At 50.2% G+C, this 11,779-nt stretch overlaps 6 protein-coding genes across 6 annotated transcripts; 1 reads left to right on the top strand and 5 right to left on the bottom strand.

Annotated features, from left to right (window-relative positions):
- Nucleotides 1–24: 24 nt before the first annotated feature.
- Nucleotides 25–765, bottom strand: APUU_71252S (uncharacterized protein; the record flags this gene model as incomplete). Its single annotated transcript, XM_041696216.1, has 1 exon — nt 25–765. One exon carries the CDS (start codon nt 763–765, stop codon nt 25–27), a length of 741 nt encoding a protein of 246 aa, XP_041561868.1.
- A 535-nt stretch (nt 766–1,300) lies between these two features.
- APUU_71251S (pyridoxal phosphate-dependent decarboxylase family protein) lies at nt 1,301–3,012 on the bottom strand (the record flags this gene model as incomplete). The annotated part of the gene is made up of 2 exons (XM_041696215.1): nt 1,301–2,932; nt 2,989–3,012. The coding sequence occupies 2 exons, from the start codon at nt 3,010–3,012 to the stop codon at nt 1,301–1,303; spliced, it is 1,656 nt and encodes a 551-aa protein (XP_041561867.1).
- Nucleotides 3,013–4,362: 1,350 nt separating this feature from the next.
- APUU_71250S (class I adenylate-forming enzyme family protein) lies at nt 4,363–6,415 on the bottom strand (the record flags this gene model as incomplete). Its single annotated transcript, XM_041696214.1, has 6 exons — nt 4,363–4,805; nt 4,868–4,989; nt 5,045–5,139; nt 5,196–5,723; nt 5,786–6,027; nt 6,091–6,415. The coding sequence occupies 6 exons, from the start codon at nt 6,413–6,415 to the stop codon at nt 4,363–4,365; spliced, it is 1,755 nt and encodes a 584-aa protein (XP_041561866.1).
- Nucleotides 6,416–6,940: 525 nt separating this feature from the next.
- APUU_71249A (class I SAM-dependent methyltransferase) lies at nt 6,941–7,872 on the top strand (the record flags this gene model as incomplete). Its single annotated transcript, XM_041696211.1, has 2 exons — nt 6,941–7,146; nt 7,206–7,872. The coding sequence occupies 2 exons, from the start codon at nt 6,941–6,943 to the stop codon at nt 7,870–7,872; spliced, it is 873 nt and encodes a 290-aa protein (XP_041561865.1).
- Nucleotides 7,873–8,345: 473 nt separating this feature from the next.
- On the bottom strand, nt 8,346–9,488 carry APUU_71248S (isopenicillin N synthase family dioxygenase; the record flags this gene model as incomplete). The annotated part of the gene is made up of 3 exons (XM_041696210.1): nt 8,346–8,621; nt 8,690–9,171; nt 9,254–9,488. 3 exons carry the CDS (start codon nt 9,486–9,488, stop codon nt 8,346–8,348), a joined length of 993 nt encoding a protein of 330 aa, XP_041561864.1.
- Nucleotides 9,489–10,332: 844 nt separating this feature from the next.
- Nucleotides 10,333–11,602, bottom strand: APUU_71247S (isopenicillin N synthase family dioxygenase; the record flags this gene model as incomplete). Its single annotated transcript, XM_041696209.1, has 3 exons — nt 10,333–11,070; nt 11,141–11,209; nt 11,285–11,602. The coding sequence occupies 3 exons, from the start codon at nt 11,600–11,602 to the stop codon at nt 10,333–10,335; spliced, it is 1,125 nt and encodes a 374-aa protein (XP_041561863.1).
- Nucleotides 11,603–11,779: the final 177 nt, after the last annotated feature.

Genomic DNA, 11,779 nt, shown 5'->3' with positions numbered 1-11,779 from the left:
GAAGAAGTCTCCCCAGTCGCTGTGCTAGAATAAAGTCCACTCGATTGACGCGGATTCTCCGGGTTGAAGCGTCGGAATGGTTGGATGCAAGAGGAAGACCCCGCGAGTGTTTGACATGGTAACGATATCGCGGGATTCAATGCTGTAACCTGCCAGGGAGCCCTTGGTCAAGACGAGTCCCAGATTGCGGCCGAATCCGCCCATCTGATCCATCTTGACCCACGCATTCGCTCCGCCATTAGCCCATACGTGGGCATGCGCGCGGTTGCGTATGGCGTCCGAAGTATTGGTGTAGTGGTCGTTAAACGGTGTGTAAACTGCGATAGCATGGCTCTTGGCCTCTGCCAGGTTCAGAGACTCATTTCCCTTGTTGACAAACGTATATCTTTCCGTGAAAGACCCGTCTTCTTCACTCAGATATCGGTCGACATCCAACCTTAAGGATCCGGCGGTGTAAGACACAGCATGGCTCGCTCGGCTGGTGTTGGCAGAGATCTGCGGATCACGCCAGTAAAATCGATGAAGAAAATCAGGGCCCAGGTCCGCGAAGCCAAGTCCCCATCGGCTCCCAAGCGGCAGCCAGGGAGTATCCGTGGGTGAGCCGACCCAGTTCATGAACGACCCATTGCCTTGCGTATCCCGCAAGCCCACGAGTGCACCAGTGACGTCGTCGATGTCGACCTGGAAGTCAGAGCTTAGCAGACTGGCCCGTGCAATGGTCGCGCATGAGGCGCTCGAAGCTGCCCAAAGGTGTAACAATTTCATACTGACCAGAGTAACGGCATGAAACAGGAGGATGAAGCATGGCGGGCGTGGCTACTTGTACATCCTAGCGCACCGTGACAAGAATAAGATCACAAGATACGGGTATCACTGCGGGGAACGGTTGAATTCCTCGGGCAATGCTTACTATGGCTCGGTATAATCGACCCCGAGAGCAGCATATCCTTGCAAGCTCGTTCTTTAATACACCGAACACTGTCTTCTTGGTGCGAGCCGGCTCTGGGCGGTCATCAGTCTTGTTTACAAATACCTCCCCTCTACCGAGGGCAGCAGAAACCCAGGAGCCATTGCCATTTATTTATAAAAAAGTAGGATAGATCAGTCACGCCAGGTGGAACCTGTTTATATAGGGTGTATAGATAAAAGGCATGGAGTTGGAGCTTCTCCAGCTGATACTGTATCCTTAGGATTACTGGAAACGATGGAAATAGGAATTCTGTGTTGACTGCTATCAGAAGATGTCAAGCTCTGATATATAGTTAGAATCGCCTTCTAAACCCCAATCTCCTAAAGGGTTTCAAAGATGCAAATCCTCTGTTACTGTGCATAAAAGGGCCCTCAAGAGTCCGTCCGCAACCAACAAGCTTGTATTGCGGTTGCATACAACACGGAGAAAGTCGCCAACTTCGCCTTCTTTATCAGATCCTGGCGCATAGTCGATCATCCAACCCCTCTTCAAGAGCCCAGACGATAGGAGGTGTGTAAAGTAAGAGTTCTGGTGCTTTTCATCATCGTGGGATGCCATCCTTTTATACATCCGTCCGGCGTAGTAGAAACAAACCTGTGGTCCAGGCACCTGAACATCGCCTAGGAGACGAAAACAAGAATGGCTCGCAATTTGCTGAGCAAGATAAGACGCCGTATCAAAGGCTATATCAATTTGCTTCGCAATGCCGTCTCTACCATAGTACTGCCAGTGAAAGTAAAGTTTCACTGCATCAGACCGGCGACCACACTGAGGAGTGAAAGATGCCAGATCGTATACCTTGTTTGGGTCGGGTGCGGCAATGATATGATTCGCGTCTCGCCATTTGTATTGTAAATCGAAGTGTTCATCGACAGGTGTCACGTTTGCCGTGGCTCTGCAGCCGTCTGACTGGCACGCTTTGGATGATGTTGACGTGGTGTCCTGGTGGAATAAATAGCCTGCATCTACCTTGTTAGAATACCAGAAAGTCCGCATGTCCCTACCGAGAACGAAGGAACATATTTGCGGTATTCCAAGCAGTTTATGGGGGTTATATGCGATACTATCTGCTTGATCGATTCCAGCGAGCTTGTCTCGAAACCTCGGAGAGAAGATAGCCGCACCACCCCAACAGGCATCAACATGGAGCCACGCATTATATTCTTTGCAGAGCTGAGAAATACTTTGCAATGGATCATACGCCCCTCGTACTGTTGTGCCCGCCGTAGCACAAACTGCTAGTGGTATTTCGCCAGCGCTAGCAGCTTCATGAAGAGCTGCCCTGAGCGCTGAAACTTCCATGGAGCCATTGGGACAGGTAGCAATCTCCCTTAGTGATGTTGTTCCTAACCCCAAAGTCTGCACCGCCGTTCTTATCGAAAAATGGGCTGCTTCTGAGGCGAATATCACAACCCTTCGCTGCATATTATGCAGTCCTGCTGTTTTGGAGCTGGGGAAACGCGTATTACGCGCAACAAGCAAGGCAGTTTGGTTTGCAGCGGCTCCACCTGGTACATTGATGCCGCCAGAATACGGGCCCCTGAGACCGAAAGTCTGGGCTAACTCCTGGGCGACATGTTTCTCAATCATAGACAAGGCTGGGGATGTTCGAAACACGTGAACATTGCTATTGATGACTGACATGAGAAGATCTCCGGCGATTCCAGGAACTGATGGCGTTGACCAAAGCTTGTCCAAGAAGGTCGGCGATGCCGTATTAACGGAATATTTCAGGATCTCCTCACTGCAGGCTTCGATTGCACCCGGTCCTTTTCCGGACTGCGGAAGGGAAAGTCCAAGAAGGTGCTTGAGGTGTTGAGGGTCGTTCAGATAAGCCAGGAGCTGTTCCCCCCCATTGGGAAAACAGCCATTTTGCACGGCATCTCCGGTTGATAGAGCCTCAAAGTCCTTTTCAGATTTCTCTAGGCCACGAACTAGCACCCTTAGCACTGTACTAACTGCCTGCCTAGTTGTTATTACAAAATGTGTGGAATGTGAGCTGGGCGCTTTAGTTATACCTCTTTCAATTCTGCAGGATCCATGATTTAAATCTTGCTTGACGGCGTCTTTCGCCAAACTTCAAAGACGCGGGTCTTCCTTTGACTGGTAACCCGAAGAAGCGTTGGCCAGAAAACGATGGCAGCTATCTGGTTGATACATTAACCATATATTTACATTAACTAGCTAATTATTCCCGGTTCCTGACCGAACTGAGAGTAGAAGAAAATCACAGCCATATGCTAGGGCCTGTCGTTGGCGGTTGCCCACGTAGGGGTGATGATGGTTCTCAATGTAAGGGCTGGATATCAAGGAATGCATTTTCTTCGAATATATTCACTTTGCTATGCAAAGTAAGGGTTCAATGGCGTGCTGGTGGCTGGCAAAGGGTTCACGGCCGATTTCCTTCTTTTCACCTGCGGTAGAGAGAATACAAGGGCTATGAAGGGGCGTACGGGAAGCATGGAAGGATGGAATGTCCCAATTTCCTGCGTCTTGAAGTCTAGGAATACAATATTCAAGGGGTAGGCAGAGTAAGTCGAATGTCACCCAACAGCGGCTCCTACAGCCGACGTACGTCGTCTTTCGAAGGTGGCAGCACTTGGTGGGAGCCATGCCATTTCTGTTATGCCTAAGAGAGGTAAGGAGTAAAGAAAAAACAATATCAAAGACAGGGAAAAGGTGTAAGACTCGCGGTATTCTATTATCCATTACAGAACGTCCCGTCGCCGTCTCGACCACGCTGTCCATGGGGTAACTGCAATATCTACCGCTTATTCGCGCAATCATGGATGCGGTAGGGGGCTGGATGGTAGAATTGAGCTTGTGTAATATAGCCCTTGAACAGGGTGCCATCATGAGGTGGGTGGCTGCGAAGACAGCATCATATTGGCACAGGTTGCAGGAGCCACTGCGGTAGCATTCTGTTCAATACATATCCCTTGCGTTATGCCAGTGGGCAGCTTGCCACCTCACCCACAAGACCCGCCAGTGTCAATCTTGCACGACCCAGTGAATCCCTCATGGTAATAGCTGACATCTTGTTCTGCGTATCTCTGCCAGAGTATACTGCTACATGCTGTTACCGCCTCTTCTCATTTACTCACCGGTATGACCGATTTGTTTTCCAGCGGGCGAGATAAATGCGCCAACACAGGTGGCGCTAGTGACGTGGAAGCGAGTGTGCCAGCAACTAGAGTTGCATGCGAAGGAGGACGTCCAGTCTATTAAGAAAACAGGCGGTGTTGCTAATACAATCACGGTCCATGAGATGAGGACTTGAGCATTACCAAGCGATTGGGAAATATAAAACGGTCACTCGGTTTCAATATATATTTGCTAAAGGGCTGCCCTGTATGACAGCACAAATGCTTTGCACTAACCGCCCTCTACACTCAGCGAGGAATCAGCTCCAACGGCAGCCCAGACCAGTCCCACGGACGCAGGGGCTTATCTGAGACTTCCTTCGTGATGTCCCACACCTCGACCTGAGGAGGTAGGTCCTCAATCCGCTCATTCACGGTCTGCGGGAAGTACATCCGGAGTGCCTCTTTGATCTGCAATCTCCCCGACTCAGTCATGGGGAATTGTTCATGCTCATCAAGGGCCCGCATGAGTGTAGGGAGCTTGTAGAGGGGCATGGTGGCGGACAGGTCCGATCTCAGCTTATGGAGAGGGAGCTTCTTGCTGGGTCCTTTGAGTCGGATCAGAGCAGCCGCCCGCGTGCGGACTTGGATGTCCGGGACCGACAGCACATAGGCCTCTTCGATATAAGGCAAGGAGAGAATATGGCTTTGCAGTTCAAGGCCGGGGATATTCCAGAAGCAAAACTGAATCACTGGGTTTAGTTAGCGGCCCAGGGTCCGGTCTGAATGTTGGCTAAACCCTAAGGTGACTTACTGTCGGTCGACTCCCTACCGTCGATGATGTAGTGCTTTCCATTGAAATGGCCCAAGTCCCCTGTTCTGTAGAACCCGTTTTCGTCGAATGCCTCTCGTGTTTTCTTCTCGTCCTCGTAGTAGCTTAGCTTTATGTTAGCGTGTTGCGCGTTGTGGGATGATTCAGGGGGAGGGATACCAGGAAAAAAGGAACGGGCCTTTGACTAGGATTTCTCCATGGTGGCCTTCAGATAACTTGACTTCCACATTGGCACAAGGAGTGCCGATGACACGCTGAAGTTCGCATTAGTCTAGGGCCCCGGCACCGGGGGGGGGGGGTGCAATCGCACCTCATCGCTATCCTCATTAGCCCCAAAAGGCTGCAACATAATCGGCGCAGCTTCTGTCGTGGCATAGAAGATCTGTAACGAACGATTTCCCAACATCTTCCTCCAAAACAGCTGCACTGGTCCAATGACAAAGCCCCCAACCGAGGACGCCATGTCTAGAGCTCGAGCCGCAGAGACATACCCATGTAGCTCCTCCGTGGGGAGTGCGGAAAGATTATCGTCGTAGTGCTGCTTCATACGATTCCACATGATCGGGTTTAACGCCAGCGCCGTGACCCCTTTCTTTCGCAGCCGTTCCCACAGCGCGCTGCCATTGACGGGTCTATCGTTGAGGTATTCGATCCGGCATCCTCCCAAGAGAGAAAGCACGTCGGGACGAAGACCCCCGGTCCAATGCATGGCGCGCGTACTTAGAGACAACGAGCCCTCAGCCGATGTTCGGGGCGCCGAGCTGTCGGCCAACGCACACCAGTACCGTCGGGAGTGGACGATGCCTTTGGGCGGACCGGTGGTTCCTGAGCTGAACATCTTGTTGGTAGCGTTAGGCCAGGGACTGTGAAAGGCCAGAAAAAGGCTGGGAGAAGGCTTACCAGTGTAGCGGCACGGCCAGGGGGGAAGCCGGTATCGTTATCAATTCTCAATGCGGTGGTATCATCGGTGGATGTCTCATCCTTGAAAGGGAGTTCCACGCTCAACGGGGTGGCCCCGTTGGCCTTATTGGCGTGGGCTAGGATTTTCTGAATAGTACTCTGCTGCTGTGGCGTGGACAGCAGACAGACGGCACGGAATTTCTGTAGAAGATAGGAAGCTTCTTCGACATTGATGTTGTGGGCTTGAATCTCCCTGTCAGTTCGGATTGACCATGGCACATAATAACCCAACAAGCAGCACGTACCTAGAGGAACCGCTACACCTCCCAAGGCAAGGACGGCAAGAAACGCTACCAGGAAATAGTAGCCGGAAGGGGCGAAGATGAAGAAATTCAATCCAGTTTCCTCCTCGGAACTGTCCAGGCCACGTAATGTGTCGACAGACAGTGAATTGCGCAATGTGGCTTTGAAAGTCAACACATCCTGCAGGAGCTGCGTGTATGTGGTTTTGATATTGTTGGCTGGGTCATGAATGAACCAGTCATCAGAGGACGACAACTTTGCCCTCCTGAGAATTTCTTTGAAGAAAGAGTCATTTGGAAAGCCCTGTTGCTTTGCTGGAGCCCCCATTATGCCAAAGCGTTTGCAAGTCTAAGGTGAAATAACAATAGTGTTGCTCAAGGTGAAGCAGGGAGGTGTTAACAAATACTTTAGCTCTAATCGACATGAAATAACTGTAGCAAGATAATAATACTTCTCGACAGGGCTCTCGGCAAGGGTGTTCTATCCTGCAATAAACCAGGAGTGTAATCCCATGCACTTGCTCCATAAGGGCTGGCCGACTATCATGGGGCAAAAGGTAAATCCAAAAAGTAACCCTACCTGCATGCAATGCAGGTAGAACTTGGAATTGCGAGGTTACCATGGCTCTTAGCACACAGGCCTACATTGCTGCTCCTTGCGTCTATATTGAGATAAGATGGCACACTTGACTCCCAGGTGTCTGCAGAGGATTACAGTACTCCGGCACTGCACTTGATATTCAAAAATTCCCTTGTTGGAAATATCTGCTTCTGAGAAACTTCCAATTTCCCCCTCAATATTCAAAGTAAAGAAAACTTCAAGAGCACAGAAATCCCCATTCCCGCCAGCAAAATGACCGTTGATGCTAAGATCCCACCCTCTTCTGCAACTGCGGAGCCGACAGTGAAAAGGTCCAACTCACGCGAGGTGGATTGGTATCATCCAACCTTGACCTGGCTACCGGAGACAACTGCAGAATTATTCCGTGAATACTCGGGGATCCCACAAGAACAGATCATGAAACATATTCATGATGTCCGAGAGAAGGCATGGGATATGTAGGTCCCAGAAAACACCGCACAATGCTACTTTCTGACTTGTCTGCCCCGGTCTCCAGTTACCCATATCCGTGCATCGGAGTCTTCCGCTTCATCGATTTCGGAGCTCACCTTTGCCCCGTGTACCCGGACGTGCTCCAAAGACTCGCGGCGGGACAAACCCTGCTCGATCTGGGCTGCTGCTTCGGTCAGGACCTCCGCAAGCTGGTTTTTGACGGGGCTAGTTCTGACAATCTGCTCGGGGTCGATCTTCACGCGGAGTTTCACGATCTAGGCTACGAGCTCTTCCGGGACAAGGAGACACTGAAGGCACGATTCTACTCGCAGAGTATCTTCGATGGGGAGTTCCTACCGGAATGGCACGGTAAGATCGATATGATCTACATGGGGGCCTTTCTCCATCTCTTCAGCTACGACCAGCAGAAAATCATCATCTCAAAGGTGTTGAAATTGCTTCGCGACCGCAAGGGTTCTCTTGTGTTTGGTAGGCACGTTGGCGCTGAAGAGGGTGGTTCGATTAGGCTAAACGCCAATTGGGAATTATTTGGGCATAGCGAGGCCACCATCGAGAAGCTGTGGAAGGAAGAGGGGGCCAGCAAAGGCGACTGGCAGGTGGAGTCTCGGACTTCATCCTTTGTCCTTGACGATATGATGAACGGTAAGGAGCGGCCGGTTGGGCAGGATGATCGGATTCGGATGATGTATTTCTCAGCGACTCGGGCGTAGCCTCGAAGGGCATATATCCATGATGGATATGCTCTTACAGTGCTATAACAGCAGGCTACGTTGCCCTAGAAGAAATAAATACACTATTCTGTTGGCATATAACGCAATTAGGAAGACGGCCTAATGCCGCTAGTGGTTTTTATGGTCGAACAGTATTTCTATGTATTCTACATCTGGACTGTCTTTCTTATGGCGTTCGTTTAAAGCTATGCCTACCTAGTAATTTATGCACTAAATTAGCTACCACGTCATGGCCCTCATGGATTAATTACCTGATACCTACAATCTGTTGGGTTACTTAGGATTCTGCTCTTCCTGCAATATTCTCACCCTTAAATAAATAACAACTCTTATTTTCCAGTATAAAGTGATGTAAAGTGACAGCATTAACACGACCAGTCATATAGCTAGTTTATCTCGATGTTTGATCCTAACATGCAATGGACCAAACCCTAAAAACACTGGCCATTCTGTCATTTCTGTACACGGGCATACCTTTCCTGCACCCTGCTCAACACCAACTGTTGAATGGTGCGCGGAGGGGTTTTCGCCTCGTCTCCAGACCCCTGGCAGATGGGCAGGGGAGCAAGCAGATAGTCCGGATCTCCGTTGAAGAAGAAAGGGACGGACAGACGATCCGAGTCCGGGTTGTTGATCACCCGGTGGATGCTGGATTTATACTGGCCGTTGGTCAATTCCGTGAATGACTCTCCCAGATTGACAACAAAGGCTCCTGGAACGGGTTCAATCTATGCACACACAGGCAGGGTCAGTAGGAGATAAATGGAGAGACTTGGCAGGGTTATTTCCAACTTACAGTTACCCACTCACCTGTGGGCTCATCCAGAACCTGGAGACCGGGTATACCATCCTGGAGGATAATAGCCAAGGGGCAAAAGTCGGTATGGGCGCCAAAACCCCGGGTGACCTCGAGATCTGCGCCCTCCGGAAGCTGCGGATAATACTGGTATTTCATGACCCCCACTCTGGGTTCGTTCTTAAGACCGTCAAGGTGGTTTGCGTCCAATCCGAGCGAGAGAGACAGAACGGTAACAATATCTTCGGCGAGACGATACACGGAGTTGAAGTACTCCATTGTCGTCTTCTGGAACTCTTCGCGGTTGTCGATATTCTCGGGCCACAGGTTGGGTCCACAGCCGAGTTTTCCCTGGAGGCAAGATGGATGATCCTTGGGGATTTCACGCCCAATGGAAAAATCCTCCTTCAAGTCCGGGTCTGTTCCAAGTTCGGCCTGATAGGAGCGGACTGCCTCGTAGCCCCGGCCGTACTTGTTCTGTTCTATTCACCTGGGCATTAGCTTGCGCTTCCAGTTGTGATTCTGGTCCGAACACTGTATAAATCAACAAGCGCAACAGCTTACTCTTATCAAGCTTTAGCTTCTCTTGCATCGGCAGAAGGAAGAAACGTCTGCCACAGCTCAAGGCACGTTTCTGCAGATCCAGGGGCAGACCATGGCCGGTGACTTGAAAGAAGCCGTTATGCAAGCAACAGTCCCGCACCTGTTCGACCAGCTTCGCCTTGCCATGGCTGTCATCTGCATAGAATGCGGAAAAGTCCAGAATGGGTGGGGGCTTTCCAATGGTAAAGGAGGGCATGGTTACGGATAGATGGATGAGAGAGCAAGCGATTATATGGGAAAGAAAAGATCTGGTGGGAATATTCAAACACGATTTGATTTCTTTTTTTTGTTGGTCGTGAAGTTTCCAGCCATCCCTGTGGCTCGGCGCTTTCCGTTAGCTATTTATTTTCACGCAGTCAGCCTGGCAGATGAAGCTGAGGGCAGGGAGGGTATGATCGATACCGTCGAGTTTCTGCTACCTATGTGTACAGAAAGGCCACGGTAAGGGGCTGGGAAGATGATGGTAGATGCAACCAAGCCAAGTAACGCAGCAATACAGCCAAAAGACAAAAAAGAAAAATATATTGGCTACTTGAGGTGGTATCGCGTTCATCACACGCGTAATCCTCATGCAGAAATAATAATTGGCCCGTGTTGAGATTATCTAGGAGCTCAGAAATGCAAGGCATGCCGTGTAACAATCCATCACCGCTCCCACCAGATAGCCCTTTCACGGACCCTACGTACACACGCATGCTCATCAGCATCTTCATGTATTTCCTAGCAGCCCATGTAGCGGTCAACTGACAAAAGGTTCCAAGGGCATTCATACAGTCAAGGAGTCGCGATTCTCTCCGCAAAATTAAGATCTAGCCCTGTTGTCAAGTGAACTGCCTATTATATGACACACCAGTGGTTGCCTCTGGAACAAACAATCTTATCTAGGCAAAGGGGTCGTGCATATCTTTGTTATCAGGATCTAGGAGTTGTAGGCAGAACATCATCGAAGATTCCGCTCCTTAATAGAATACTTGGCTACTTGGCTAGGTGATATTAAGCACTTGTGCCGTGAGTAAAGTGAACTGCTATTTCCCAGCAAGCTAGATACTGGCTGCCTGAGACCTAGCAAGGATTTCGGGGTACCATCTGTGAGCAACACGGGGATGTTTAATGGCACTGCCCATAAAAACACCATCTCCGACTTGCACATTGTAAACTGCCTGAGACATGCCTCTTGCATCTGATTCCACCTTCTCCCCCCTCACCGAATCCACAATATGGTCCGGCATCTTCAACGGCATCTCGGATTCGGCCAGGTCTAGTCGAAACGGCAGAAACATCGGGAACGAATATCGCGGACCCAGCAAATTCCCCGCCTCATCCACGAAGTTTTCCTCCCTCAGATTGACGCGGTGCGTGGTGGCAGTGCATATTCCGCCAGTCAAAGCCTCAAACATCCGGCCGATGTTTACTACCAGTGTCCCCGGGATGGGTTGAGCAGGGATCCATTCGCCCCTCTTGTTCTGGATTTCTAACCCACTGTGCGCTGTCCCCTGGAGAAGGAAGGTCAGGAAGGTTCCGTCCTTGTGTGGGCCTATCCCTGAGAACCCCTCTTGGCCTTCTTCTTCGCCCTTGGAACTGATGGATGATGGCTGTGGATATTTAATCAACTTGAACCTATCCCCGGGACGGTCGTTGAAGAACCGCAGCAACGCTGTTGGTTCTAGGTCAAGGGCTTCTGCCACGAGAACTTTGAACTCGCCCGCCAGACGATGCACGGCGGAGAGATAGTTACGCACTGCTTGACGAAAGCCCGGAATACTCGACTCATCTGGCCACTTTGTTGCCCAATCGTCAGTATTGATCCCCTGAATTCGGGCACAAGAACCGGTTGCGATCAACGCTTACCTGGCCGGGGCCTACCATGTTATAATATAATGGCTCATCAGGACCAGGGGCTGGATTATCCATTCCGAGCTATAAATACGATGTCAATGATGCAAGCAACTTTGTCAAACAAGAGACAATAACAGGAAATATCGAATATCATACAGTGAAGGTCTCGCGATAATCAATCTTTTCGGAGCTCTTTTCGTTCCCCACTCTCACATAGCCAAGGTAATGTCTACTATTGACCATGTCCACCTCCAGCTTCTTCTCTGTCGGGAGATCAAAAAACCGGACGGAATGGCGTATCAACTCCGTCTGGATGTCCTCAGGGATGACATGGTTCTTGATATAAAAGAACCCCACTTTCACCAGAGCATTTTGGAGCTCGGCTAGGAAGATTGGCTTGGTGGCCGGGGACTTGGTCTGAGAGAAGTCGAGAACCGGGATCGAGGTGAAATCTAACGACATGGTTTGTTTCATTGCTTGTGAGATAAAACTGAAAGTCGACGACAGTGATAAACAGACAGGTTATATGCACGATTCCCGTGTTTTGTATAAAGCAAGCACCCCCTAAGTATGACCAATTATTTAGGCTTGTGACCACCTAGACCGAGCAGAAATCTAGTTCAGGAATGCTACATACATGACGCGTAAGGA

The sequence above is a fragment of the Aspergillus puulaauensis genome, chromosome 7 (assembly GCF_016861865.1).
Source record: "Aspergillus puulaauensis MK2 DNA, chromosome 7, nearly complete sequence".
In the NCBI taxonomy this organism is placed as follows: Eukaryota; Fungi; Ascomycota; class Eurotiomycetes; order Eurotiales; family Aspergillaceae; genus Aspergillus; species Aspergillus puulaauensis.
This window is presented reverse-complemented; position numbering and strand designations above follow the sequence as displayed.